The 27,834-nt window shown below is 38.1% G+C and overlaps 1 protein-coding gene and 1 long non-coding RNA gene across 2 annotated transcripts; one reads left to right on the top strand and one right to left on the bottom strand.

Moving 5' to 3' along the window:
• Nucleotides 1-2,989: 2,989 nt before the first annotated feature.
• On the bottom strand, nucleotides 2,990-27,387 carry LOC124285401 (fibrinogen-like protein 1). The gene is made up of 3 exons (XM_046721625.1): nucleotides 26,958-27,387; nucleotides 7,380-7,470; nucleotides 2,990-5,484 (listed from the first exon to the last, which is right to left on the bottom strand). Exons 1-3 carry the CDS (start codon nucleotides 27,261-27,263, stop codon nucleotides 4,835-4,837), a joined length of 1,047 nt encoding a protein of 348 aa, XP_046577581.1. The 5' UTR covers nucleotides 27,264-27,387; the 3' UTR covers nucleotides 2,990-4,834.
• On the top strand, nucleotides 15,894-16,733 carry LOC124285402. The gene is made up of 3 exons (XR_006900813.1): nucleotides 15,894-16,049; nucleotides 16,537-16,541; nucleotides 16,708-16,733. It is a non-coding gene; the product is annotated as an uncharacterized LOC124285402 (long non-coding RNA).
• Nucleotides 27,388-27,834: the final 447 nt, after the last annotated feature.

Below are 27,834 nucleotides of genomic sequence, written 5' to 3'. Positions count from 1 at the left end.
TGATTTTCGAACAGTGAATCCATACAGCTGACGGAATATGAACAAAGTGACTGATATTAGACTTGACACTATACAATTATAAGCTATACAAGAGGCCAATGCTTTGTCCCCTGTCAGTATTGTATTTTTCTTTGGGTCATTAAAACAGTCATTGACCTAAGTATTTATGCACAGATTGAACTTTTGAAACTGAATACACTGACCTAAATGTTTGTCAAAAGTTGCAGTGTTATTATCACGTGCACCTGTAACGCGATTCTGGAATATACCGACCGCTTAAATACACTTCTCGGCGTAAATTTGAAGCATGACTGACTCTCTTAGAGGTATATCTATATCTCAAGTGTCACCCTGAAATATACTGAGAAAAACTGAAAACTTAACACTCGGGATTTTTTGGACTAAATTTTAATAGTAGGTTTTAGACAATAAGTTTAGTTGTATGCTGTGCACTGAACATCTTGACATCAAAGGAAAACCAAAAAAGTCTGGCCGAAACTCTTTAACAAGGATAACGTTCATGATGTCAAGGTACCCTCCAAAATGAAGTTCATAGCGTGGAGAACAAGTCTATTGAGGTCTTCAGTAAGGGTTGTGACCTCCTCTACCGCCTCTTACAGCCACAGAACGTCTCCTCGTGGATCTTAGAACGTAAAACACACGCCGAGGCAGCCATTGCTCAACAAGGACACGTTGAAGATCTTGCAACGTCTGTGGTTTATTGACTTGCTGACGACTACGTCGACCCAGTTTGTCCCAGATGTGTTCGATAGGATTGAGGTCGGGGCTACGCTACATTATTCCATGTACATTGTATAAGTAGCGGGTACCACCGGTAGGGCAGGACCCTTTCCTGATATTTTGCGTTGCCTTGTTATTCTTTGCCGCTGTCGTGTCGTATTTTATCGCAGTGTGATATGCATTAGATGATATGCATTAAATGGAAAAAGTAGTAGAGAGCAGAACAGATTACCAGCCTCACTGAGATCCGGTCTTAGAGGTTAAAACATGCACATGTGTGGTTGTAGTGACGCCAGGGCCTCAACTGCTATACCAGTCCTAGTATATTTACTGAGGTGGTGAGGTGAAATGGGGTTTAACGGCGCACTTAAGGATATTTCACTCATATGACGACGTACATGCATGCATATGTGTGGCTGCTTGTGCTAGCCCAGACTAAAGCTGGTTTTATAGTGCTAGCCCACTGAGATACCATGCCGCAGTGAAGCATGAATACCCCACTCAGGCACATTACACTGACTCCGAGCCGAGCCGAGCGCCAGGCAGGGACCAACAAGTATAATTTTTAACGTCTTTTGGCGTGACGCGGCCGGGGATCGAACCCACGACCTTCTGCTCTCCGGGCGGACGCTCTAACCACTACACCACGGAGTCGGTTGTATATTTACTCAACTTCTGATGAGGGAACGATAATGTGACCCGGTTTGTGATGAGATATATGTATAATCCTTAAAATAGAATGCAGAATTTCTAAGTCAATGATCACTCAAGGAGATGTTTCAATGTTTATTGTGAGGTCAAGTGCGTTATCCATAAAAACATACGCATAAAGATATTCAAACAATAATCTAATATACACATTTTGATGGGGAATTAGCATCTCAAACGGTAGAGCTTGCATGTATAACAGTTATAATATTTCTTCTTTGGACCTAACATCATATAATAATCATTCGGAAACCATTCATACAAATCATTTTTAACACGTCTCAATTATACCTCAGCTTTGGTCATATAAATCATATATTTGCCATTGAACCAATTATTCATATTAGTTCACTAACATAATATTAATGTAAACTACATCTAATGTGTCCATACATGAGTGCAATATAGGCACAACTAATCCATGACAACACATCTAAATCACTTACATATTCAATAACGGCTAAGAAATTATGCATGACAATGTTATACAATACATGATATGGCCACTTTCTGTTCATTAATAATACATTTCTTTATCTGACATAATAGAGTCATGACTTTATCTGACATAAGAGAGTTGTACAAAGAACTTACCTTAAAATTGAATTGAGAATTCCGTCAATGATCGGTCAAGGAGAAGGTTTCAATATTTATCGTGAGGTCAAGTGTGTTGACCCCTTTTTATAGTCGAAACATCACTGATCAATACTGTATTGGCCCAAACATTAAAATGTCTTACGGTTTTGGTTGAGTGACATAGATCAGGTATTTTGAAATATACTAATGCCAATAATGGTTATCACCCCCTTCAATTTTTTTAATTGGTGAGGGGGTTGGGGGTGAGTGTGTATGGGGTTGGGTGGGGAGGGGACCATTATTGGCATGAGTATATTAGTAACTGTTTAGGATGAAAGTGAAATTTGTGGCAAATACAAGCAAATATATACAAACAGAAAAAATACAAATATAAAGAATTTATTCATAAATTGTGCACTGTCGCAGTAACAAAACCAGTCACACAGAAAAGCAACACAATCTATTCTGTCAAAAATGCACCCTTTTTAAAATCTACCGTTTGGAATCACATCCGTGAAGATCAGAGGTAGTATTGGTCAGTAGCGTCCCTTGCTTGACGTAAGAGGCGACTAACGGTATTGGGTGATCAGACTCGCTCATAATGACAAACACTGGATTGTCTGGTCCAGACTCGAGTATTAACATACCGTCGTCATACAGCTGGGCTATTGGTGCATGTGACGTTAAACTAACAACCTCACAAACAAGCGTAGTATCACTCTGATGACGTGACACTGTGATATTAAGTCACATTTATAGAAGTAACAGTGTTCCAGAACAATGCTCACTCTGAAAATATATAGTCTTAATACAAACAAGCAACTTCGTTCCAATAAAATGTAACCGCAATCGAGACCCGTGAAGATTAGCGTTAGAATTGGACTTTAGCAACCCATGTTTATTGCAAGAGGCGACTAACGGAATCGGGTGGTCAGGCTCGCTGACTTGGTTGACACATGTCATTGTATTCCCAATGCGTAGATCGATGCTCATGCTGTTGATCACTGGATTGTCTGTCCAGTTTCGATTATTTAGCCACAGCTGTCTGTTAAAATTGTAAACATTGTGGTTTCTGACTATTTTTTTATTTAACTACAGCTCATTAACTACATCTTACACATTAAGAGAACACAGATGAACCTACGTGAATACTTAAAAAACCCAACTTTTCATAATAATACTAATACATTAGTAAAGCTCCTAATATCTTCCTTACGGATGCTCAGTGGCGCTAATGCAGTGATAGAACTGAACATATATACATAAAACAGAGAACAGAGAATGATTATCTACTGGTACACAGATAGAAATAGGTGAGTCTTAAGCTGTGATTTAAAGGTGTCTTTAGTGGTTGTATTTCTGAGGTTTTGGGGAAGTGAATGCCAGAGTTGTGGGTTGACGAAAGAGAAGGCGCTTTCGAAAAGTCCGTTTAGTGATTTTGGGTCAAGAGAGAGTCACTGCGGGATCTGAGACTTTTTATGTACGTATATGATACTTATATCAAAGCATATGTTTTGATAAGCGTTATTCAGACAGTGGCATTATCACGGTGACGCGGTGGCAGTTTTGTGAGGCAGGCTATAGCGTTGTAATCGCACACTTGTTGTATATAGTTTATACAAATAGGTATGACCTAGTTTAAATGTTTATTCGGATGTTGGTCGTTTATTTTCAGTATTTACGCAACTTAAAGAAATTATATCAAATTGTCAAAACATCAGCATTATAATTAAAACAAACATCAAAAAAATCCTTAAGTATCTTCTTTGTAGATGAAAGTTTTATAACATAGAGATGAAAGTATCATCTACTTTGATTTTGCAAACAGTAGGCGACGATTGCCGCCTATGGGGAAGAGTACGCTCACCTTTTCGCAAACATCTGGTAACGTCAATGTTTGATCGTAATTCATACACACGTGCTCAGAATACAGTCGGGTCGTACAATGGACTCTGCCTTCAGATGAAAAATCTTTTGAATATGGAAAAGCACGTGTCGCTGTTATCAAAGAAAATTATCGTGCCATGAAAATCAATGCTGATGGTGAGAAACCCCCCATTGTGCTAAGTTCTTTATTCACACATCATCAACCAAATTCAGCACAATACAACCTTCACCATCTACACGGGCAATCCACCCCGTTGACGAATCTCTTCGGTGCATTATAGCGATAATCACATGGCGACATGTCTAACCAGCCTACAGATCAGCAGGAACAATTTCAACCTGTCTGCTTATCCACTGTACAAGGAGCACAGTACTAATTATAGCTCGGGCACATTTAAGTAATGTAACACGCAGCATCTAGTCTCTGAACATATATTACCGAAAAAATGGCTCCTACATCACATACAATAAATAAGTTAAAAGAACACAAAGACTCTCTTCATTTCCGGAAACTGTGATAGACTTGCCACATTCGGTGTATTGGGTATATTTGTTTCAGGATCTGTATGAAACACTAATGCCACTATAGCAGGACGTACAAACTGCATTTAGTCCATACAGAAAAAAATATTTACCATTACACAATAGGTATCTCCCTTTGTGAATATTTACAAAATTGTAAATCTTTGTAATTCACATGTTTACAAATTTGTAAATGTCTTAAAACCTTATCTTTAAAGACGTTTACAAGCTAGTTTAAACGTAGACTTTTGTGCAGCGCCAAGTGATACACTTGATGCTTCTCTGCTATGAAATCTAGCAGTTTTGGATGTGGGGAATGAGCTGGGTACTCTCCTATTAGTATTATGCACATCTGCATCTTCCAAAAGTGTTTCCGGAGCCAATTTCTGGAATGTACATATTACATCTTTACAAGCCACAATTTCAACACGGAAGGAACAGCATTACCTAAATTATTTGTCCAGTAAACCTCATGCTGGACGTTTGTCCGTAAACCATCAACAGTCATCAGCAGACGGCCTGTAGGATTGCAGTCTGCGCATGCGTTAAACCACCATCCACTCTGATAATCGACTGCGCAGCTTCCGGATGACTGGTTGTCGTTGTCGCGGTCAAATGTACTGAAAGAGGACCCATTCAGAGGGCTCAGACAATCACCAAGAGGTTTGTTGTACGGCGTCCTCACGGCCGAAAATGTAATCCTGTAGCCGTTCGTTTCATCGGCCACTCGCGTATCTTCATAATATTGCTGATGGCGACTTTTATTCTTCAGTACAGCCTCCACTTTCAATTCATATGAACCAGGTTTTGATATGAGATGAATCTTCTCAAGTCCAAGCCAATGGTCACCTGACATATCACCAAAACCGTTTTTGTAGCCGTCCCAGTTTTGGTAGAAATCCACTGAAGACAGAGACCGATATGCAATTCTTGTTCTCCCGCCGAATTTCATGGTGCAGTGGACCGGAAATGACGTTGTGGAGGCCATTGGTTTAATATTGTACACACCGTTGGTGTAGCCGTGGACGGAGTTGAAACCCTCAGAACAATCTGTTGGAAGAGAATTGTCATACATTGTATATATGGTCACCTTTACACAACGGTGTCAGCGCGACATGTATTTGTTATCATTCCTATCTTTCGATAACATCCTACCCGAAGGATCGTCCTGTTCGACACAGGGGTGAGGTAGCCTAATGGTTAACTTAATGGTTAAAGCGTCTTCTCGTCACGCTGAAGTCCCTGGTTCGATTCCCCAGATAAGGTGTGAAGCCCATTTCTGGTGTCCCCCGCCGTGATATTGCTGCAATATTGCTGAACGCGGCGTAAAACCATCAGAATTTATATCTTGACAATATAATACCGATTATAAAAAAAAGTTTGCCAATATGCCTTTGTTTAAAAACAGTGGAAAATGTAGATTGTTAGGGTATCGTCAGTCTGCTTTAAAATCATTTTAGGTTCCTTTTGCAGGTCGTGAAGGGAATATTTCCTTCTAGTTGAAAAAGTGGCCATTTTATTTCTAGAACGTTGTCTTTTAGCGACCGGTGATAAGTAAAATGATATAGCAATACAGAAAACAAAGAGCTTCACATTTTGGATTTTCGCTTAACTCAGTCTCAAAAGCCACCAAATGTGAAAATAACCCCCGAGTGTTTCAAAAACACCAACCATGATAAAGCAGCAAGTCATGACCATTCGTTAATTCCAAGGTCCATATCTTGCTTGGAAACAGCATCAGGGACGCCAAATAGTGACGAGGTAACAGAATAGTACCTATTCTAGAGAATCGAACTCAGGGCTCTTGGCGCCACAAGTCCAAACTTTAACCGCAGTACTTTGCTACCACGTCGCTCCAGATTGTTTATATCAGCCCGACTGAAGTGAGTTCTGAAGCGTTGTACATTTCATGCAAGTATTCACCAGCAGTGAAGCTGGTTCCCGGCTCCCTTTGCGCGCGTCAATTTGCGCTAAAGCTTGGCTATGCCAATGGAGGAGACGGGGCCCAGCTTAGGGTTAACCCAAGTCGAGATATTAATACGCGTAAGCAGACGAGAGGTACATTCAGCAAGCATGTCAAAGAATTTCAGACACTCTGGTGAGAATGATATTTTAACGAATTGAGATACTTATTATAGATGTTTCTATCATTCTAGTATTACCGTAATCGACGTATTAAGCGCTGCGTTCCACTATGTGATCACTGACCAATGTGTTAGTAATCTTTATAAGCGATATCTACTTAAACTGAAATTGTGCATGCCAGTTTCTTATGTGTATTATGCATTACACTTCACTTTAACCTATCCCAGCGTTTGATTGGATCAGTGAAATATTAATGGAAATCAAGGGCATAACTTTATAGCATCACGGGAATAAATCCCTAAAGTCACCGAAAAGCATGCCCTAGAGATACAGATTATGGTTATGCCAGTGCAAACTACCACTAAAACAATTGTCCCTGTAGTATAATACTATAAGACTAGGTTTTTGGTAAAAGGAACAATTGGAACGAACACAGAATTGCTACTCGGTGAGGTATCGCTACGACGAAGGTTCTCATAGCAGCTTGCTGTGACATTTGTGGGATATATGTTACCTTACCGGGATCTATTTTGGATATTGTCACGATGAATTATACCTAACGATCAAGGTGCCTGAATATTGGTTACACGCTACAAGTGGACTTGCTCGTGTAAGGTACCGAGGCAAGGAGGTTTTAGTGTCAGCTGAGGTCTTTTGAAGCCTGATTTAATGCATGTACATGTATATATCACAAGACAGGAATTAGCTCTTAACCATCGGTATAAGAATGATTTGAACCACATGCAAGAGAATTTTACGAATGCATCTGCTCGAATAAATATGTATGCTGTTGCCATAGCATCCACAGTAGAGTTGAGGCGATACACAAATTCTTACACTCAATACCAATAAATACCCACCGGTCATTGGTCGCTCACACCGTGTACCCACGTGACCATCAACACATGCGCATCTACCATCTGGCTTCAGGAAACCGCCATTGAGACATGCCTGAAATAACAATGATAACGATCAATAAATCCATGCTCGTCAAACGTATGTCATGGCTTATAGCAAAACAAAATATTCCAGAAATACACATTGATGAGAAAATCGATTTAATAATACAAATTGCCTTGTGTGATTGTTTTAGGCAATATTGTTCATCTTTTAACCAATAAATTTCAGACGTGTATTCTGTTTTATGTTTTGGACAAATTATCTTAGCGTGTAAGTTTGTTGTCTTACAAACTTATGGTGTCAATAGATATTGATGAAACGCTATGCTCATGACAGAAAAAAGCAACAAAAGAAACAAAACAACCCAGACTGGTTAAAAAAACTTCACAATAATCAGCATTCGTAAACTGCCTTCACTGCTGTTACCATGACTACGTTAAGGCCTACATCGCTGACGTACATAGCAGTAAAAAGTACTAATCAAAATATTACATGGATGATCATCTTTAATGAATTAATAACATTATCATCCTCGTAGTTGATTTCATGAAATATGAACTTAAACAATAATTCAATCACTTTCTGAACTGGACTCTAAAACTGTGTCACATAAAATTATGACTTTATCCAATAAATAAATTTATGTGTTACATTGAAGCAAAATACCTGATGCAGTAAATAGTATGAAACAGGCTTTCTAAGATGCCTAGCGGTTAGAACAATCGAAAAAAAAAATACATTATCAGACAATAAAGGTATAGTTTTTTGATGACGTAACAATTGAATGACGTTTTCCCGTCACTGCGCCATTCTAGTGTGCCCCCTCGTAATCGAACCATTTTACATTACGTCACAATGTAAGCGACGTCACGATGCATGTCAGTTGTCATCGCCTCGTACGGCCTCCTACAGTAAACTACACCGTTGCATCCAGTTTCTTGGTTTGCTGTTGCTTCACGCAGCTAACATCACTGGTGGAAACATTACGTTTATGTTTTACGACGGTTAAAATGTGTCATTTCGACTCACAAGTTTTCAGCGACACGGTAACGTTCGTAATGTTTACATTCCCACAATGCAATTGTGGAATGTCGCTTGACTACTCAACTTCCTCTGGATGTACTGATCTAAACTTACGCTGGTAGTAGAAATGCAACGTTCATATTGCCCCATATGGTTTACGTTAATGACAGATGTAATTAAAATAATTCAGAGAAGATATTTAATCCGAACGTAAACCGTCATCAAACTGTTATCATTTGTTTTTTCTGGTAACGTTCGTCTTAACGTAGACACATCAATAGGGGCAGACACATCAATAGAACAGCGCGCCAGTTAGCCCTGTGCGAGGATTCTTAATTTAGGTCACCGACACCGTCGTTTGTTTTCTGCCTTAAATTAATCGTAATTATCTTTAGAAAGTATTAAATTTGGCATCAAACAAAAAAAGAAATACAGCTTAAGTTCGTCCCTACCACCATGTCAATAGTTGTAATAAAACACACTTTCGCCCTGAACTATTATAACGTTATGGCACTCGGACGCAAGCGTCCTCGCATGCTGTACCAAACTATAAAAGTTTGAAAGTGCTGTTCTTTTTTATTTCAGAGACTAGTTGTTAGTCTAGGGCGGATACAGCTTTTTAAGAAAGTGTGTGTGTGTGTGTGCGCGTGCATGTGTGCGTGCGTGCGTTCGCGCGCACACTATTGAGAAAAGGAGGGGTGCACATTTCATTTTCACCCGGGTTTCAATGGTCTTTTAATAAATTTTCAGGGCAAAAAAAGAAAGTGTGGGGGGTGCGCACCCCCTCTGGATCCGCCTGTGTGGCCCATATAAATTCAATGGGGTTAAGTTCATAGTGTCTCACCGGAGTTATCAGAACAACATGTCCCTGACATCCAGCTAGTGCATCAGTTTCGTACTGTGGTTTAGTTTGTGTACTTTCATTTTTTCAAGAAGTTTTGGTTTTGTGTCTTTGGTATCAAGAGAAAGATCATGATCTTTCAACCAGGATTTGCATCACACACTTTTTGCTGGCCATGGTTGGGGCAACTGTTGATTCCTACTTCACATTATGGTAAGAAGCGTTATCTAAAACATTAACGCTTGGGTTGTGTAACTCTGGAAACAGTTGATGTTCCATCCATTCCATGAACACTTGAGAATTCATTTCCTTGTGATAGTCACCCTCACTGCTGTTTGCCTCGAAAACAAGACCCCATCCTGGAATCAGTCCACAGTCTCTCCTACCCGCGTGTAATATGATGAGTCTTTTCCCTTTACCTGACGGTATCTGAGGCGCAGAGTACATGTCACATGGCAGCCACATTCTATCTGTCGAATATTTTTTTGTTCACCTACGTTTCATCAGTATACACAATGTCAAACCCCAGTTCTCTGTACTCACGTATCTGTCTCAGGTAGGTACATCTCTGATTGACCATAGTCTTCTCTTCTCTGAACAAATGTCTATTTTCTCCTCTTTTGTACTAGCCGCAGCTGATAGTCCCTTGAATATTTATTTAAAGATAAGGATCATCCATTTGGTATCCATAGTGATAAGAGAATAACGGTCAAGCATATCTTTCAAATTTCAGTTTTGTCAAATAATAAATATTTCAATGTCAAGACAGTAAAGGAATTCTTAGTAAAGTTCTTTCTTTGATAATATTGTAATTTTTAGCAGAAATAGATCTCCATAATGAATTTCGAAGTACAAAGTGATGTATATTTATTGTGTGATTATCAACTGAGGTTGTCTGGTTGTGCCCTCGACGGGGATTGAAGTAGCGTAAAGTGATTGTTCCTCTAAAAGGGTACATGAAACAAACCCATTCAAAGTATATCGAGAATCTCACCCAAGTGTCTACTGATATCAAATACATCAACACGAGTTGAGAAAGTTACAAATATCCGAGGCTTGCCCAGGATATTTTCCCTTTTATCAATGAGTGTTGATATATTTGATAACAGAAGACACGAGGGTCAGATTCTATTTATCACAAAAAATCACTCTTCATTGGTTTTCAATGAAAACTGTACATCTCTGAACAGGAAGCCGCCGCCATTAGACTTGCAGTGCAGCGACATCATAACAGTGTGACGCCATCACGTTAATGACGTCATAGCATTGTCAGGACATGGTAAAAAATCTGTCAAAAAGAGATATGATCTCACACAAGCAATATCGCCAATGGAACACGGTTTTGGCTAATATAGTATAGAGGATATTATATGAGTACCCATGTCATACTATGTTTACGACAAGAGTGTTTAAATGTTGGTATTGATACCGATATTAAGGCACTCGTGTCGTAAACAGAGTATGACATAGACACGAATATAATATTCTATTTATTACCCAAGTCGTCAAATTGAGGAAAATAAACCCAAACCTAAACCTACTTTTAACACAGGCTGGCTGCCCTAATTCCGAAAGCGGAATGGTTAAATCATTATAAAAAAAGGTATTTCCTAATAATTCTGTTTATAATAATTCTTTTGATGCTTGTCCTCTGCAAGATGATGCAACACCGGGTATTTTATCTGCAGATATGTCAGACGTCGAATAACTTGTATTAGATTCATCAATAATGACATCTTAGAAGCGTTATTGCATTTGAAAAATAAAAAATCAGCTGGTCTTGACTGACTGACTGACTGAGTTTGGTTTTACGCCGCTTTTAGCAATATTCCAGCAATATCACGGCGGGGGACACCAGAAATGGGCTTAACACATTGTGCCCATGTGGGGAATCGAACCCGGGTCTTCGGCATGACGAGCCAACGCTTTAACCACTAGGCTACCCCACCGCCCCAGCTGTTCTTGACCTCGTGTTAGTGGAAAAGCTTCACAGAAAAGTTCACAGTTAGTTGTCATGCCCTTTTTGAATAAGTGTTTTAACAAATTGTTTGAAAATGGTATCTTCCCCCGTTTTTGAGCGCGAACAATTATTGTTCCATTACATTAGAAAGGTGATGTCACCAATCCAGATAATTACAGAGGAATCTCCCTTATGAGTATTTTAGGTAAAGTCTTTACATCTGTTCTAAATAACAGACTCACTAAATGTACAAGTATGACAGATACAATTCCGGAATCACAAGCAGGTTGTAGAAAGAAATATTCAACTTCTGATCATATCTTTACACTATTTGCAGTAGCCCAGAAATGTCTATCCCGTCGTTAGCGTAAACTATATGTAGCTTTTGGGGATTTCCGTAAAGCATTTGATTCTGTTAATCGTTCTAAATTGTGGTACTCTTTGAGTAACGGCATGGCATCCAAATGTTTCCACATCTCTTAGCACTTTTTATTCTTCAATTTGCTGATGACATAATTCTTTTATCAGAACACGAATCTGTAGTTGGACTTCAAACCTAGTTGAATATTTTGGAACTGTATACTAAAACACGGGATTTATCAGTTAATCTAGATAACCTAGTTGAATATTTTGGAACGGTATACTAAAACACGGGATTTATAAGTTAATCTAGATAACCTAGTTGAATATTTTGGAACGGTATACTACAACACGGGATTTATCAGTTAATCTAGATAACCTAGTTGAATATTTTGGAACGGTATTCTACAACGCGGGATTTATAAGTTAATCTAGATAACCCAGTTGAATATTTTGGAACGGTATACTACAACACGGGATTTATAAGTTAATCTAGATAACCTAGTTGAATATTTTGGAACGGTATTCTACAACGCGGGATTTATAAGTTAATCTAGATAACCCAGTTGAATATTTTGGAACGGTATACTACAACACGGGATTTATAAGTTAATCTAGATAACCTAGTTGAATATTTTGGAACGGTATACTACAACACGGGATTTATAAGTTAATCTAGATAACCTAGTTGAATATTTTGGAACGGTATACTACAACACGGGATTTATCAGTTAATCTAGATAACCTAGTTGAATATTTTGGAACGGTATACTACAACACGGGATTTATCAGTTAATCTAGATAACCTAGTTGAATATTTTGGAACGGTATTCTACAACGCGGGATTTATAAGTTAATCTAGATAACCCAGTTGAATATTTTGGAACGGTATACTACAACACGGGATTTATAAGTTAATCTAGATAACCTAGTTGAATATTTTGGAACGGTATTCTACAACGCGGGATTTATAAGTTAATCTAGATAACCCAGTTGAATATTTTGGAACGGTATACTACAACACGGGATTTATAAGTTAATCTAGATAACCTAGTTGAATATTTTGGAACGGTATACTACAACACGGGATTTATAAGTTAATCTAGATAACCTAGTTGAATATTTTGGAACGGTATACTACAACACGGGATTTATCAGTTAATCTAGATAGTATATAACAAGTTTTATGGATAACAACTTCTTTATTTTCGTGAGTGCGACGTTTCGATACAGATTCTTGTACCGTTGTCAAGCAAGCACTCTTGCTTGACAACGGTACAAGAATCTGTATCGAAACGTCGCACTCACGAAAATAAAGAAGTTGTTATCCATAAAACTTGTTATATACTGTACGTCTCAACTTCTAAAATGCCACTCAAACAAGTTAATCTAGATAACCCAGTTGAATATTTTGGAACGGTATTCTACAACGCGGCATTTATAAGTTAATCTAGATAACCCAGTTGAATATTTTGGAACGGTATACTACAACACGGGATTTATCAGTTAATCTAGATAACCTAGTTGAATATTTTGGAACGGTATTCTACAACGCGGGATTTATAAGTTAATCTAGATAACCCAGTTGAATATTTTGGAACGGTATACTACAACACGGGATTTATCAGTTAATCTAGATAACCCAGTTGAATATTTTGGAACGGTATACTACAACACGGGATTTATAAGTTAATCTAGATAACCTAGTTGAATATTTTGGAACGGTATACTACAACACGGGATTTATAAGTTAATCTAGATAACCCAGTTGAATATTTTGGAACGGTATACTACAACACGGGATTTATCAGTTAATCTAGATAACCCAGTTGAATATTTTGGAACGGTATTCTACAACGCGGGATTTATAAGTTAATCTAGATAACCCAGTTGAATATTTTGGAACGGTATACTACAACACGGGATTTATAAGTTAATCTAGATAACCTAGTTGAATATTTTGGAACGGTATACTACAACACGGGATTTATCAGTTAATCTAGATAACCTAGTTGAATATTTTGGAACGGTATTCTACAACGCGGGATTTATCAGTTAATCTAGATAAGACTAAAGGTGGCTGGATGTATTCTAAAGAAAGACGGTCCTTTAATAACTAACCTGTAATTGTCTCTGATCATTATACTTATCTTGGTATTAAGTTTACATCCGCTATGAATTGGATAACATCTGTTACTGAATTATCATTGAAAGCTAAGAAAGCATTGTTAAGTCTTTTATCTGCCTTGTATAAAATTGGTGTGTTGACGCCCAGTATTTACCTTAAACTATTTCATTGAAAAATTCAACCTATTCTTTTGTATGGATCCGAGATCTGGGGATTCCAGCGATATGAATGCTTAACAAAAATACATCTGATGGCTTGTAAGACATTTTTGAATGTTGGATCATCTACGCCGAATTATCCCCTGTGTATAAATGCTCATATTCGATGTATAAAATTCTGGATTAAGATATTGAGTATGCAAGGAAAGAGATTAACTAAAAAGTCTTATAACATGCTTATTCATTTGGACAACATTGGTAAAGTGACGTGGACATCGTATGTAAGAAAACGTTTGTTTTCACATGGTTATGGTTTTGAATGGTTAGGTCAGTCAGTTGGTGATGCAATTTGTTTTTAACTCAGTTTCGAGAAAGAAGTCTTAAAGGTCACATGCAACCAAAAAATCAAACATAATTAAAACACAATTATCACTTATTCATGACATATAATATGCATTGCTGATTATGAAAAAACATATAAACAAAATTATAAGCGTATAATCGCAAATCAAAAGTGCAATATTTTGTACTTGGGTTTACTTCCCTCGAAACGAACCAGCCGGGATACCGAACCCAGTCAGAGCGGGTGGGTGTGCACTCAAGTGTAACGGCTGGTTCATTAGCAGATGCCGCCTTCACGGCTCACTGTGTGTATATATAGAGAGATGTTGGGTTTTGTAAATACATGCTCATTTTTTGTGTATAACATTTTGCAATCAACAGACATCATAACATGTCATGTGTTCAAGTATCACACCTGCCTGTCTGTGTAATTACATAATGTGACAGAGACCGAACTCGGGCCATAAATCAATGCATTTTGTTTATAGTGTATAGCCTGATTGGTGTTAAGTTCAAATTGCATGTGGTCAGTGATCGCAGTTGTGTATTGAATATTGTCATTAGCAGACAGGCAGGCAGACACACAGGTGTCAATAAAACAAGACATTGAGTTTTGTCTGTGACAGCGACATATCTATATCACTGTTAGAAATTGTGTCAACGCTAAATAATGACATTGCTTTTAAGTATCGAACTGAGAAAGTGACTCGGTAAGAACGTGTGGTGAAATAGACAAATGAAATTATATAAACAGTTTATTTACTGTCATAAAATATAAAAAAGCTCGCGACTGTGAGATATCAACAAAACATTATGAAAATAGCTCACACCAGAGCCTTCACCGAGTATTCACCAGACAGCCCGCTTCCAAGTTGCGCGAACCTATTTCACTGCGCACGTGCTATGAGCGCAGCCCAGCTGTTGAAACCCGTATTCCCCAGAAAAGTCTGGGGAAAATTAGTGAAACGTTTGAACTCCGATTTCGCGCGTTTTTTTTCATCGCGTTATTTTTCAACTTTATAAGTTGAATTTGCATTTTTTGATGCTTTGTTTCGGTAAGTCCATACCGAAAGGTATCAGAATCTGCAAAGTTGTGTTTTACGTTGCATGTGACCTTTAATATGTTTAATCAAAAATGACATTTAGTCATAGATATGGTATGACTCTTATAGAATATACAAATCACTACTCAAGAAATACCTATCATCGTTTTTAACATCAAAGAAATTAAGATATCCATTCATACGTTTTAGGTTAGGCTTGATCAACATAATGGTAAAAGAAGGAAGACATTTTTATATAGAACGATGCAAGAGAATGTGCCCTCTGTGTAATTTAGATGTGGAAAATGAAATCCAGTTTGTACTTGTATGTACTTTTTATAAATATTTGCCTATGAAATATATAGCTGAATATTATCTATGTAAGCCACCCACATTAGCTTTTAAACTACTTTTTTCATCAACTGACCAGCATGTAATAATAAAGCTGTCCTACTATATAAATTATGCTCTTATTAAACTGGCCATCTTATTAAACAATCTGATGTAAAGTTTTGTAGACCATCGTATTTCACTACTTGTACGTAATTTAGTGCCTGTGACATGATTTGCTGTTTGGATCACTAAAGTACTGTCAGAAATAGAAAAAAACCCTGTATTTTCTCATTTATCTCTACAATTTATGTAGTTGATATGTGAAAGTGTGAAATATCTGCCCGCCTAACCACAGTCTCAGTGGCAGAGAGATAAGAAACGGAGAAAAATGACTTTCCTGAGGGGAAATTAGTGCAAAATTGAGCAATGCGGTTTTTTCTAAGTCCGAATGGACTTAATTGGAACAGACCATGGCTTTTTGCAAATTAGTGTGCGACGATATTGTATTACAAAGGACACTTTATAAATGCCCAATTTGAAACTAGACGTAGATTCATTATAAACGATAGCTGACGTAAACATAATAACTTTTATACTGAAACTACCAAGGATGTAGCTACCATGGAGTCTCACTGTCACTATAAAAAGAAACAGATAGGAGTGGTCGCCTCAAAAGCAAAACCTGGGATCGGGCTGGGGCATAGAGATATCAGCTAAGATAAGATAATCCTTTAGGACAATTATACTGGGGAGATACACGGCACGTCATAACAATTTACAAATAATATTTAGTCCTGTCGATCTTCGGGTGGTCATGCCACCTATATACTACGATGCGTTTTTATGCTTTTCGGGTATCATATTCTTTTACATATCTCAACATAAACTTTATGAAAGAAAGACACGAAAGATGTTAATCACTAGATGAGACATAGTCAACACACATGAAAAAACACAAAATATCTTTGAGATGACCCCTTGTGCCTGCAGGCAGCACGTGCATTTCATGCCAGATGAGTCGACGGTCCGTCGTCATACCTGGCTGAGCGACTTAATTGTCATCTATAGTCTGATCGATTGTTTTCAGCAGCTATTCGTAGTTTTTCTAAGTTTTGCCCGATTTTACGAGTAAACATGCTTTTCTGGATATCGTATTACGCATCCCACTGAACGCCCAGTTAGGCCGAAGTGGGTTATTTCGACATATGCAATTTGCAACTGTGTAAATTTTTGGGATACAGAGTAAAAACCTAAAAACAGTTTTATTCTATTTCCGACAGTACTTTAATTACTACTTATTGCACTATATGTATAACGTATATGTATAACTTTTGTACAATAAAAATCTTTGACTTTGATCCGCGGTCGTCGCATGTAGAACGCAACGTCATCCCATGACAAAGTCAAAGCTTGTGCTCCCTATTCGACACAATAGATCATGCCATACTATTCACAAGACTTGAGACCAGACTCGGCATCACTGGATCAGCACTCTCATGGATCAAGAATTATCTTCAAGATCGAACACAGTATGTGACTGTTGGTTCTGCAGCCTCAGATATAACTTCTCTATCTGTTGGAGTACCTCAAGGATCTGTTCTGGGTCCGCTCCTTTTCAGTGTCTACATTCTGCCGATCGGTGACATCATAAGAAGTCATGGCCTCCAATCCCACTTGTACGCGGATGACAACTAACTATACGCGTCGATCGAACCAGTAAGCGCCCACCATGGTGTCCTACAACTGGAAGCTTGTATTGCCAATATGAGAGCATGGATGGCTCTTAACTATCTCAAGCTGAACGACAGTTAATGATTACTAAATCTTTCACGCTATAGCCCATCCCATCTTCAGTCATGCTCAAAGCGCTTTGTTTCCCCAAATTATTACCGGTAACTAAGTGAAAGGTATATATCCTGATAGCAAACCATTAAATGAGTTAGTTAATATTTAACGTCACATCGGCAATATCTCAGCCATATCGTGACGAAAACAATTTAAACAATACAGATGAAAATAATTTGAAGAGTAAAATCTGACGACGATGGACAGTAAAATGCTAGAGTATCACAGATATCAACATAAAACTAGCATGCAAAACTAAAACATTATACTTAAAGAAGACAATAAAATTATATAACACGGGTTATAGATTGCCAACAACTGAAGGTAGATCACCATTATAGGGACCATGGGGACTGACATTACTTTTGCTACCTGCATGGACCCTAGCTGGATTTACACCATCCCTTGTCAGCAATTTTTGACAATCTAGCTATAAAATTAAAATACCATATATACTACAGTTGGAAATCGTAGTATGTTTAAAATTTACTTAATTGTTTTGGGACTTACGTACCCCCTCAGGAGGACAACACTTTTACGGTGCTTTAACCCCTTCGAGGATACAGCGTCTAACAATATCAGTTGTTTATCTAAACTACCAAGCATAAAAGATTTATCGATTTACACAACTTTAATCTGATAACTCTATTTCTTTTAAAAATGCAATGATTAAATGACAATTCAAACAAAAAAGACTCTTCAATGTTTTGACATTGAAATACTTATTTCAATACACTTATTTCAATCTGAAGAATGCTTGGCAAGGGTTTCACTAAGCTTGTTGGCAATGTCAACCTTACCTGTCAATACATTGTCACCATCCTTCAGATGGTGGACAGTAGACTTTGAACCTTTGCCCGTTATTCTTTGAATCATGTTCCAAACCTTTGACATCGGTGTGCGGGAATGTATCTTGGAAACAATTTCCCAAGATTGACGCTTATTCTTCTTAAATGCACGTCGAGGACAAACCATGAAGAAAGGTACGGCAAGTCCAAATGGCCCCGAGTACGGTGATCCCACCTTTACTTACTTTCTATAATCTCATTTTGAGTTTTTGTATCGTGGACTAACTGTTAGGTTTTAAGTTTTCGATTTTTAAAACAATTTGCGATATAGTGATAGTTATCATACTGTCCATTGGTGACAGTTTTTAAGGTTTTAAATAGTAACAGTACAACGTGGTTCAGCCACAATATGGGTGAAATGTTGCCGTTATTTGAACTCACTTACTCACATGGTTATGCCACACACATGACGAGTTATTTATACAATATATGATATACAGTTACTCATATACAATGAACAAGCCTCCGTATGTTTATGTGTCAATATCACAGTGTTAAGTAAAATCTCATTCATATTGTAGAAAAACAACTCAATGTCATCAAGGTAACAACCAAGCGCCATCCGCCTCTGACATCGACGTTATGTTATGATCATCTTATTTTTAAGATCGCTTTTTTTCCTGTACTTTAACAGCAAGAAGGTGACGTATTTACGGGCACATCCGTGAAGATTCGGGTTAACATTGATCTTCAGTAACCCATGCTTGTCGAAAGAGGCGACTAACGGGATCAGGTAGTCAGGCTCACTGACTTGGCTGACACATGTCATCGTATCTCAGTTGCGTAGATCGATGCTCATGCTGTTGCTCACTGCATTGTTTTATAAATTGTTTGAAAATGGTATCTACCGCCCGTTGTTGGGCGCGATCAATTATTGTTCCATTACATTAGAAAGGTGATGTCACCAATCCAGATAATTATAGAGTAATCTCCCTTATGAGTATTTTAGGTAAAGTCTTTACATCTGTTCTAAATAACAGACTCACTAAATGTACAAGTATGACAGATAAAATTCCGGAATCACAAGCAGCTTTTAGAAAGAAATATTCAACTTCTGATCATATCTTTACACTATTTGCAGTAGCCCAGAAATGTCTATCCCGTCGTTAGCGTAAACTATATGTAGCTTTTGAGGATTTTTAAAGCATTTGATTCTGTTAATCGTTCTAAATTGTGGTACTCTTTAAGTAATACTGGCCTGAGAGGTAGAATGTATTCGATTTTAAAGTAATGTATACTAATGTCAAAGCTTGTGTACGTTGTGGTGATGATAAGACTGATTTTTTCGACTGCCCCGTTCGCTTAAGACAAGGATGTGGTATGAGTCCAAATCTATTTTCCCTGTTTATCAACGAATTGTACTACACAAATGGTAAGCATGGGATCCACATGTTTCCAGATCTCTTAGAACCTTTTATTCTGTTATTTGCTGATTACGTAATTCCTTTATCAGAATATGTAGTTGGAGATTTTGGAACGGTTTTCTAAGACATGGGATTTATCAATTAATCTAGATAAGACTAAAATTGTTATATTTAGAAAAAGGTGGCCGGATATCTGCTAAAGAACGATGATCCTTTTAATAACTAACCTATCATTGAAAGCTAAGAAAGCATTGATAAGCCTTTTATCTGCCTTGTATAAAATTGGTGTGTTGACGCCCATTGTTTACTTTAAACTATTTGATTGTCAAATTCAACCTATTGTTTTGTATGGATCCGAGATCTGGGGATTCCAGCGATATGAATGCATAAAACATTACATCTGATGGCCTGTAAGAAATGTTTGAATATTGGGCCATCTACACCGAATTGTATGGTGTACGGTAAATGTGGGAGGTATCCCCTGTATATAAATGCTCATATTCGATAAAATTCTGGTTTAAGATACTGTGTATGCAAGAAAATAGATCACCTAAAAAGTAATATAACATGCTTGTTCATTAGGACAACATTGGTAAAGTGACGTGGGTATCTTATGTAAGAAAACTTTAGTTTTCACATGGTTATGGTTTTGTATGGTTAAGTCAGTCAGTTGGTGATGCAAGTTTGTTTTTAACTCAGTTTCGAGAAAGAAGTCTTAATATGTTTAATCGAGAATGGCATTCAGTGATAGATAATAGTTCACGGAATGACTCTTATAGAATGTACACTACTCCAGAAATATCTATCGTCGTTTTTAACATCAAAGAAATTAAGATATTGTTACGGTTAAATAATTGCCGTGACAAAAGGTTTAAGAATCCCATTTGAACCAGCAAAATATAACACAGACAAGTCTAAAATATTCAGTGATATATTGAGCAACAGCAAGCTACATTCGATTATTCGCAATTTTGGTCAATGTAATTATTTAAATTATGTAAATATATTTTATATTTCGGTTTATAAGTAACTATTAAGTCTAAATGATTTACCAATGTGAACTGACATACATATATCTTTTTTTTCATTCAGTAATTTGCACCATTACATAGCAACGTTTTTTATTAGTATTTTATTTTTCGAAGTGGTAAAAATGCATTACACTGGAAACGTCAGTCATGTTTGGTCCGATTCGGTCAGTGCATTCTATTTATTGGGATTATTTCAAGAGGTTAGGGTTAGGGTTAGGGCTTAGGGTTTAGGGTTTAGGGTTTAGGGTTAGGGACCTAATCCAATATAGTAGATACATGACATGTCCGGTGTAATACGTGAGTACCATTTGTTGTTTTTCCTTTTGCATTTTTAATACTGCCGGTTCGGTCAATGCATTCTATTTATTAGGATTATTTCAAGGGGTTAGGTTTAGGGTTTAGGGTTGGGTTTAGGGTTTAGGGTTAGGGTTAGGGGCCTAATCCAATATAGCTGGTCCGGTGTAATAAGTGAGTACCATTTGTTGTTTTTCCTTTTTGCATTTATATAAAATGCATGCATGCACCGTGAAATGCATGCACCGTGAAATCTACGTTTGACGCCTGACGTCAACAACCCTTTTCAGTTTGAGGCATATCGGCTCATTCCACGACACACGTTATCTTGCAGATTACGGAATGGGACGAGTGTGCCAAATGGCATCGGATCCATTCGGCAATTGTCCCTAAATAAAAATCACGAAGTCTACCCGTAACCTTCGTAACTGTCCGTGACCTATTCGACTCTTTCCGTTCATTTCCATGACGTCACAGGAATGACTCGATAAATTTGCACATTGTGCAACAGTGTGGACGTAGCTCAGTCGGTTAGCTGTCGAGCTAACAATCCGAAGGTCGCGGGTTCGCGTCCGACGGGTTCTCATAAACTGGCTGCTTGTCTTAATGACACGTGACCTACGGCAGCGATCGTCCACTCGAGAAGTTCTGGTGCCGTATTCTAAAGGTGCTCCCTTAATTGCCATTTACAATAAGAGCAGATACTCTAATTGAAGGTAGTTTACAATGAGAGCATTCAGGCTCGCACTGTCAATCTTGAATGTAGGTCAGATGATGGCAGACAATCGACGATGGTAGGCAGGTGACCGCAGAAAGATATACACACGACTCCAGTGATAAAAAGTCCTGTGTAATTTCTGTGTGTTAGTCCCCGTGTGTGACAACACAACAACTAGTCTTTATAAATATACTGACACAGTCCAGAACATTCTTTATCCACTGAGAACTTTATGGAAATCTGTGGAACGTACGACCGGTCAAAACAGTGTCGGAGCGTAGCGCAGGCGCAACAGACCCAGGGAACCAGGCTGCCGGTCAAAACAGAAATAAGGCCAAGGGAGGCAACTCTGGAGCGCTATCTCAAAAGGCGTGCCGCTAAAATACTATTGCCATTGAACATATATGATACCAAATCTGACCCACAACCCACACTCAAAACGTTGAACATTTGTGATTTTACAAATTACAAAAAACACACACTCTCGTAACAATATCCATTCATACGTTTTAGGTTAGGCTTGATCAACATAATGGTAAACACGGAAAGACGTTTTTATATAGAACGATGCAAGAGAATGTGCCCTCTGTGTAATTTAGATGTGTAAAGAACATAAAAATCACTACTCCAGCCGGAGAAATAGTTGTCGTTTTTAACATCAAAGAAATTAAGATATCCATTTATACGTTTTAGGTTAGGCTTGATCAACATAATGGTAAACGAAGGAAGACGTTATTATAATGAAAGATGCAAGAGAATGTGCCCTCTGTGTAATTTAGATGTGGAAAATGAAATCCAGTTTTTACTTGTATGTCCTTTGAACAAATGATTTACGTACGAAGATATAGCTGAATATTATCTATGTAAGCCACCCACATTAGCTTTTAAACTACTTTTTTCATCACCTGACCAGCATGTAATAATAAAGCTGTCGGACTATATCAATTATGCTCTTATTAAACGTAACAATCTGAAATATAGTTTTGTAGACCCATCGTATTTCACTACTTGTACGTACTTTACTGCCTGTATTATGATTTGCTGTTTGGATCACTAATTACTACTTATTGCACCATATGTATAATGTATATGTATAACTCCTATGTATATGGGCCGGAGGCCTTTTATACAATAAAAATCTTTGAGTTTTGACTTGACTCGATTATTTACAGACCGCCGCCATAATAGCTGTAATATTGCTGAGTGCGGTGTAAAACTAGCCTCAGTCAATCAGTATTTTCGGGCACGAGTTAGTAATGACCATTCGAGATCGACTGAATCGTGAGTTATACAGCCAGTCAGGGCAGCCCGGGTCGCGCTTGACACCAGAAAAGACGAACGCTACAATCTGCGATGAAAATAACAGTGTTTACAACCTTCGGACGTACTCAGCACTGTTTGTAGATTCTCGGTCCTCGAATATAGGTTTATCCTCCATAGATATAAATTACAGGTGATAAATCACCGTTACCCTATTGATCATAATGGTTTACTGGTGTGTGACTGACTGACTGAGTTTGGGTTTACGCCGCTTTTAGCAATATTCCAGCAAAATCACGGCGGGGGACACCAGAAATGGGCTTCACACATTGTACCCATGTGGGGATTCGAACCCGGGTCTTCGGCGTGACGAGCCAACGCTTTAACCATTAGGCTACCCCGCCGCCCCTACTGGTGTGTGAAGGTGCAGTCGTTCTCTCTTGCTAAACATGACTTTTGTCACCAAGTGCAATCGATGTTAGTTTTCATAATCGATATGAATTGATATTCTGTTGTTCTTCAGAGAGTGTTGAAGAAAGGTACGTAGAATTCTCCATAGGTTCTCCCCTGGGGGTGTTATTCCGGGGAAGTATTTATCTAGCTTACATACTAACAATTGGAAATCTTGAGGTCCTTTTTCAATCGAAATTCTTTGTTCCAGAAAGTACTAAAAGAAATCTTTCTAGGTTTTACAAATAAGAAGAGACAAAACCATACAAGTGTGCGTTATTTCAACTTTCCAATAGTCAACTGCCCTTTATGTCGAACAAAATTCCATCAGCCCCAACCTTTGATGTTTACATTTCAAATTTGGAGCATGCTCTTTCCAACCAAGATTTCAAAGAGCGTCAAGCGGCTCTTGCTCAGAACGTTGATAGATCAGTATTACAACATTCAAGGCCTCAGTAGGTAAAATGTTATATTGCAGATATATGGAGGACTTTCCAAATTTGTCCCATGCAATTCCTCAGTTTAACTTCAACCATATTTTCGGAATTATTTCAGGTAAATATTTGACTAGCCTCTGCATGTGTGTATGACGGGTGTTTACGAGACAGGATGCTCTGACCTCTTCGCAAACACTCGCTCATCATATTGTCGTCATGGAAAGGGTTTTGTCGCTACTATTGATAAATCACCATCAAATAATGATGATACCAGGTTTCGCGAAAGGTTGCGATGTCCTCACCTTTGACAAATATTCTCAGTTGTTTGACTATAAATACGTATATGAAACAGGAAATATGTCAAAGGCCACGGAAAATATGTACATTTGTCCCCGATAATGTAGGTCTACCCCAGCCTGGTCAACATGCAACAGGTGGTCAGATTCTCGTTCACCTCTGGATGTAGACTTGGCGTTCATGATGGACGCAGGCCCCCCTACAGACACTTCATACGGTGGCCTTCGGTCAGTGACAGGTGCTCATGCTATCAACCAGTTTGTCGAATCCAACTGCTTAACGATGATAATGTTGAAAAGTCCGTTTAAATCTTACTGACCGATTCGCCTGTTATTATTTGGCGTATATACTGATCATCTTGAGAAGTTCATTAAAGCCACCAGAGGAGACATCTACAATAAAATATAGAAGGAGGTGTTCCGCAATAATCATTTTAATCAAAACTGATACTTTTAGGGGTGTCGGCTTAATGATACAGAGCAGTAGGGAGCTTGAAATACACTGACTACACTAAATAAAGGAACAACACGTGGAGGCATGTTATCAACACGACTTTTTCTGTTTCACTGCATGTTAACACTTCACACGTTACCTCATTTTGTTCACATGCATTAAAAGAGTCTGAATATTGAATTCAGCCATTGGCATTTTCCTTGCTATAAAACCATACACACTTTTATTTGTTTCCATGAATATATGTGTGTTGACGGAGAGGAAATGTTAGCTAGGTAGCCCAGGTCACGAATCAGTTGAAGGTTAGCAACGAAATTCTTTGGATGGGTGACCGTGTCTAGCAGCTTGACTCCTGAGAGTTTCAACGAAGCAAACATGACACATGTGGTCTAACCCTAGGCAAGTGGGTTTGTTCATAAAGTGCCTCTGTTCACCAATCAGTGAATGGGTACCCGGTGGGATAAGTCATGTGACTGTTAACCTAATAACGTGTTAGCGCCTTGGAGATGCACAAGTGTGTGGAAACAGGCGCTATATAATAGCCATCATTAATGTGGACACCGTTCGATTACGCACATACATGAACGTCACTGCATCAGACAAGTTCCAGTACTTTGAGAAACATTAAAAGTTAACATAATGCTAATTACTGGCTCCAGGAACCCATGCTTGTCGTAAAAGGCGACTAAGGGGATCGGACGGTCAGGCTCGCTGACTTGGTTGACACATGTCATCGGTTCCCAATTGCGCAGATCGATGTTCATGCTGTTGATCATTGGATTGTCTGGTCCAGACTCGATTAGTTACAGACCGCCGCCATATAACGTGTGAAAACCTGTCTGAGGTCAACAATGCTAATTTTGATATTGAGTTTGATGAAGTTGTTGACAGCTTTGCACAAGGGGAAAAGACGAAAGTTGCACAGCGTTTCAAGTAATGATACCAAATTTAGATTGCATTGCGTCGCTTGTAAACCAGAGTGTTCTGAGTCACTTAAACCTAATTTGGAAATAATGGGCTCCAAACATTCAAATCGCATATTCTCATTATTTATTTAATATTGTCCAATCAAATTTACACAAAAGGAGGAAAACAGTGATCGTAAGCATTCTTAACCTTAATTTGACCAGATTGCATAGGCATAATTGACTATTTGGCATTTTTTGTATGGCGATGAAAGTGGTCTTTTGTTAAAACCAAAGTGTTCCAAGTGCAGATTCTAAGAGAAAATGCCCTTAATACTGATATAATTGAACCATAACTATTTTTGGAGGTGTCTACAATGAATTTCAGCTTACATACCTCACAATCACACTGACTGTGAAAAATTATAAATATTCCTTGCAGAGTCTACAAACAATGTCTCTGTATTCCATGGAACCTGTTCCGCTTATGAAGTACATTGTAGTAGTAGGCATTCTGTGTTAAATAAACCACCTTTTTTCAAAGGCAAACCAAGAGCATTTTTAAATAACATTATTTATTTGTCAAAATATCAACATTAAAACAGAAAGTGCAGAGGCTCCTGTGAATTCATTCCCTGAATTTGAAACAGAATTGTGAATTCTTTCCCTGAATTCTAAAAGGTATCGTGAATTCATTCCCTGAATTTTAAACAGCATTGTGAATTCTGAAAGGCATCGTGAATTCATTCCCTGAATTTTAAACAGCATTGTGAATTCTTTCCCTGAATTCTGAAAGGCATCGTGAATTCATTCCCTGAATTTTAAACAGCATTGTGATTTTTTTCCCTGAATTCTAAAAGGCATTGTGAATTCAGTCTCTGAATTTTAAACAGCATTGTGAATTTTTTCCCTGAATTCTAAAAGGCATCGTGAATTCATTCCCTGAATTTTAAACAGCATTGTGAATTCTTTCCCTGAATTCTGAAAGGCATCGTGAGTTCATTCCCTGAATTTTAAACAGCATTGTGATTTTTTCCCCTGAATTCTAAAAGGCATCGTGAATTCAGTCCCTGAATTTTAAACAGCATTGTGAATTTTTTCCCTGAATTCTAAAAGGCATCGTGAATTCATTCCCTGAATTTTAAACAGCATTGTGAATTCTTTCCCTGAATTCTAATAGGCATCGTGAATTCATTTCCTGAATTTTAAACAGCATTGTGAATTCTTTCCCTGAATTCTAAAAGGCATCGTGAATTCATTTCCTGAATTTTAAACAGCATTGTGAATTCATTCCCTTCATTCTAAAAGGCATTATGAATCCATTCCCTGAATTCTAAAAGGCATTGTGAATTCATTCCCTGAAATCTAAACGGCATTATGAATCCATTCCCTGAATTCTAAAAGGCATTGTGAATCCCGGAATTAGAATGTGTAAAATATGAACTCACCTTTTCATGATAACTGAAATCGACAGCATCAGTCATCTTAGAGCAATCGCCAATATCGAGGTCATCATTAAGCTGACAACTCCGATTGAGTTTGTGATGTTGAAAAGACTTGCACAAATCACTTTCAGCACACAGGAGGGCACACTTGACTTGACTGACTCCGTTAGCCATGCCGTACCTGTACTGGCTCTGAAGAATCTTGCCTCCACAAGCGGAATTATCGGTAAATTCTTGAAAACGAAAGTCAAGGCTTCTTGCAAGAGTTAGGAAAAACAGTGCATACAAAATGTGTATATTTCGTTTCATGATATTCGAGTACGTTCGTAGTGATGCTCCGCTTACCTCACCAAAATATCTTGCATCGTTTACAGCGATGACACTTTCAACTGAACTGTCACTGCCTTGTAGTTGTTTCCTTTCGAGCGTTTGTTTTGTGCAGTGGAACCAGACTGAAGCTCTGAGCCAAATCATTCACGGGTAGTAACGATTGCTGGATTTGCGGCTTGCCGTTGTTTAGAAAATCAATTTAATCTTTGGCAGACAATAAGGACAGTAGACAACGTTGTAAGTTCACGTGTTTTACGCGTGTGTCACGTGCATATCCTGATACCTATGATGTACCCCTAAAGAATGATATTAGTAAGGGTAAATGATAGTCAACTATAAAGGTAATCATGATGATTGGATCACCAGCAGCGAGGTTCGCATACACTCATGATTAAGTCACGAAACTATATTCTAACAGTATACATACCCTTAACCTCCCTATAATCTAACAACCACCTCTATGTCACTATGAAGGACCATACAAATATAGAAAACGACCCATTTTGAAATTACTTGAACATGATTTTAGTTTGTTCAGATATTAACATGT

This window comes from Haliotis rubra, unplaced genomic scaffold, assembly GCF_003918875.1.
Source record: "Haliotis rubra isolate DU_JTF1 unplaced genomic scaffold, ASM391887v1 Scf36, whole genome shotgun sequence".
Taxonomy (NCBI): Eukaryota; Metazoa; Mollusca; class Gastropoda; order Lepetellida; family Haliotidae; genus Haliotis; species Haliotis rubra.
This window is presented reverse-complemented; position numbering and strand designations above follow the sequence as displayed.

What these genes read in the sequence shown, in the direction of transcription:
- LOC124285401 (XM_046721625.1), bottom strand. Translation starts at nt 27,263, where the DNA reads ATGAAACGAAATATACACATTTTGTATGCACTGTTTTTCCTAACTCTT. An exon ending in ATTTCAGTTATCATGAAAAG is followed by an intron (nt 7,471 to 26,957) that starts GTGAGTTCATAT and finishes TTGTTATTTCAG; the next exon opens with GCATGTCTCAATGGCGGTTT. An exon ending in GTGTGAGCGACCAATGACCG is followed by an intron (nt 5,485 to 7,379) that starts GTGGGTATTTAT and finishes CTCTTCCAACAG; the next exon opens with ATTGTTCTGAGGGTTTCAAC.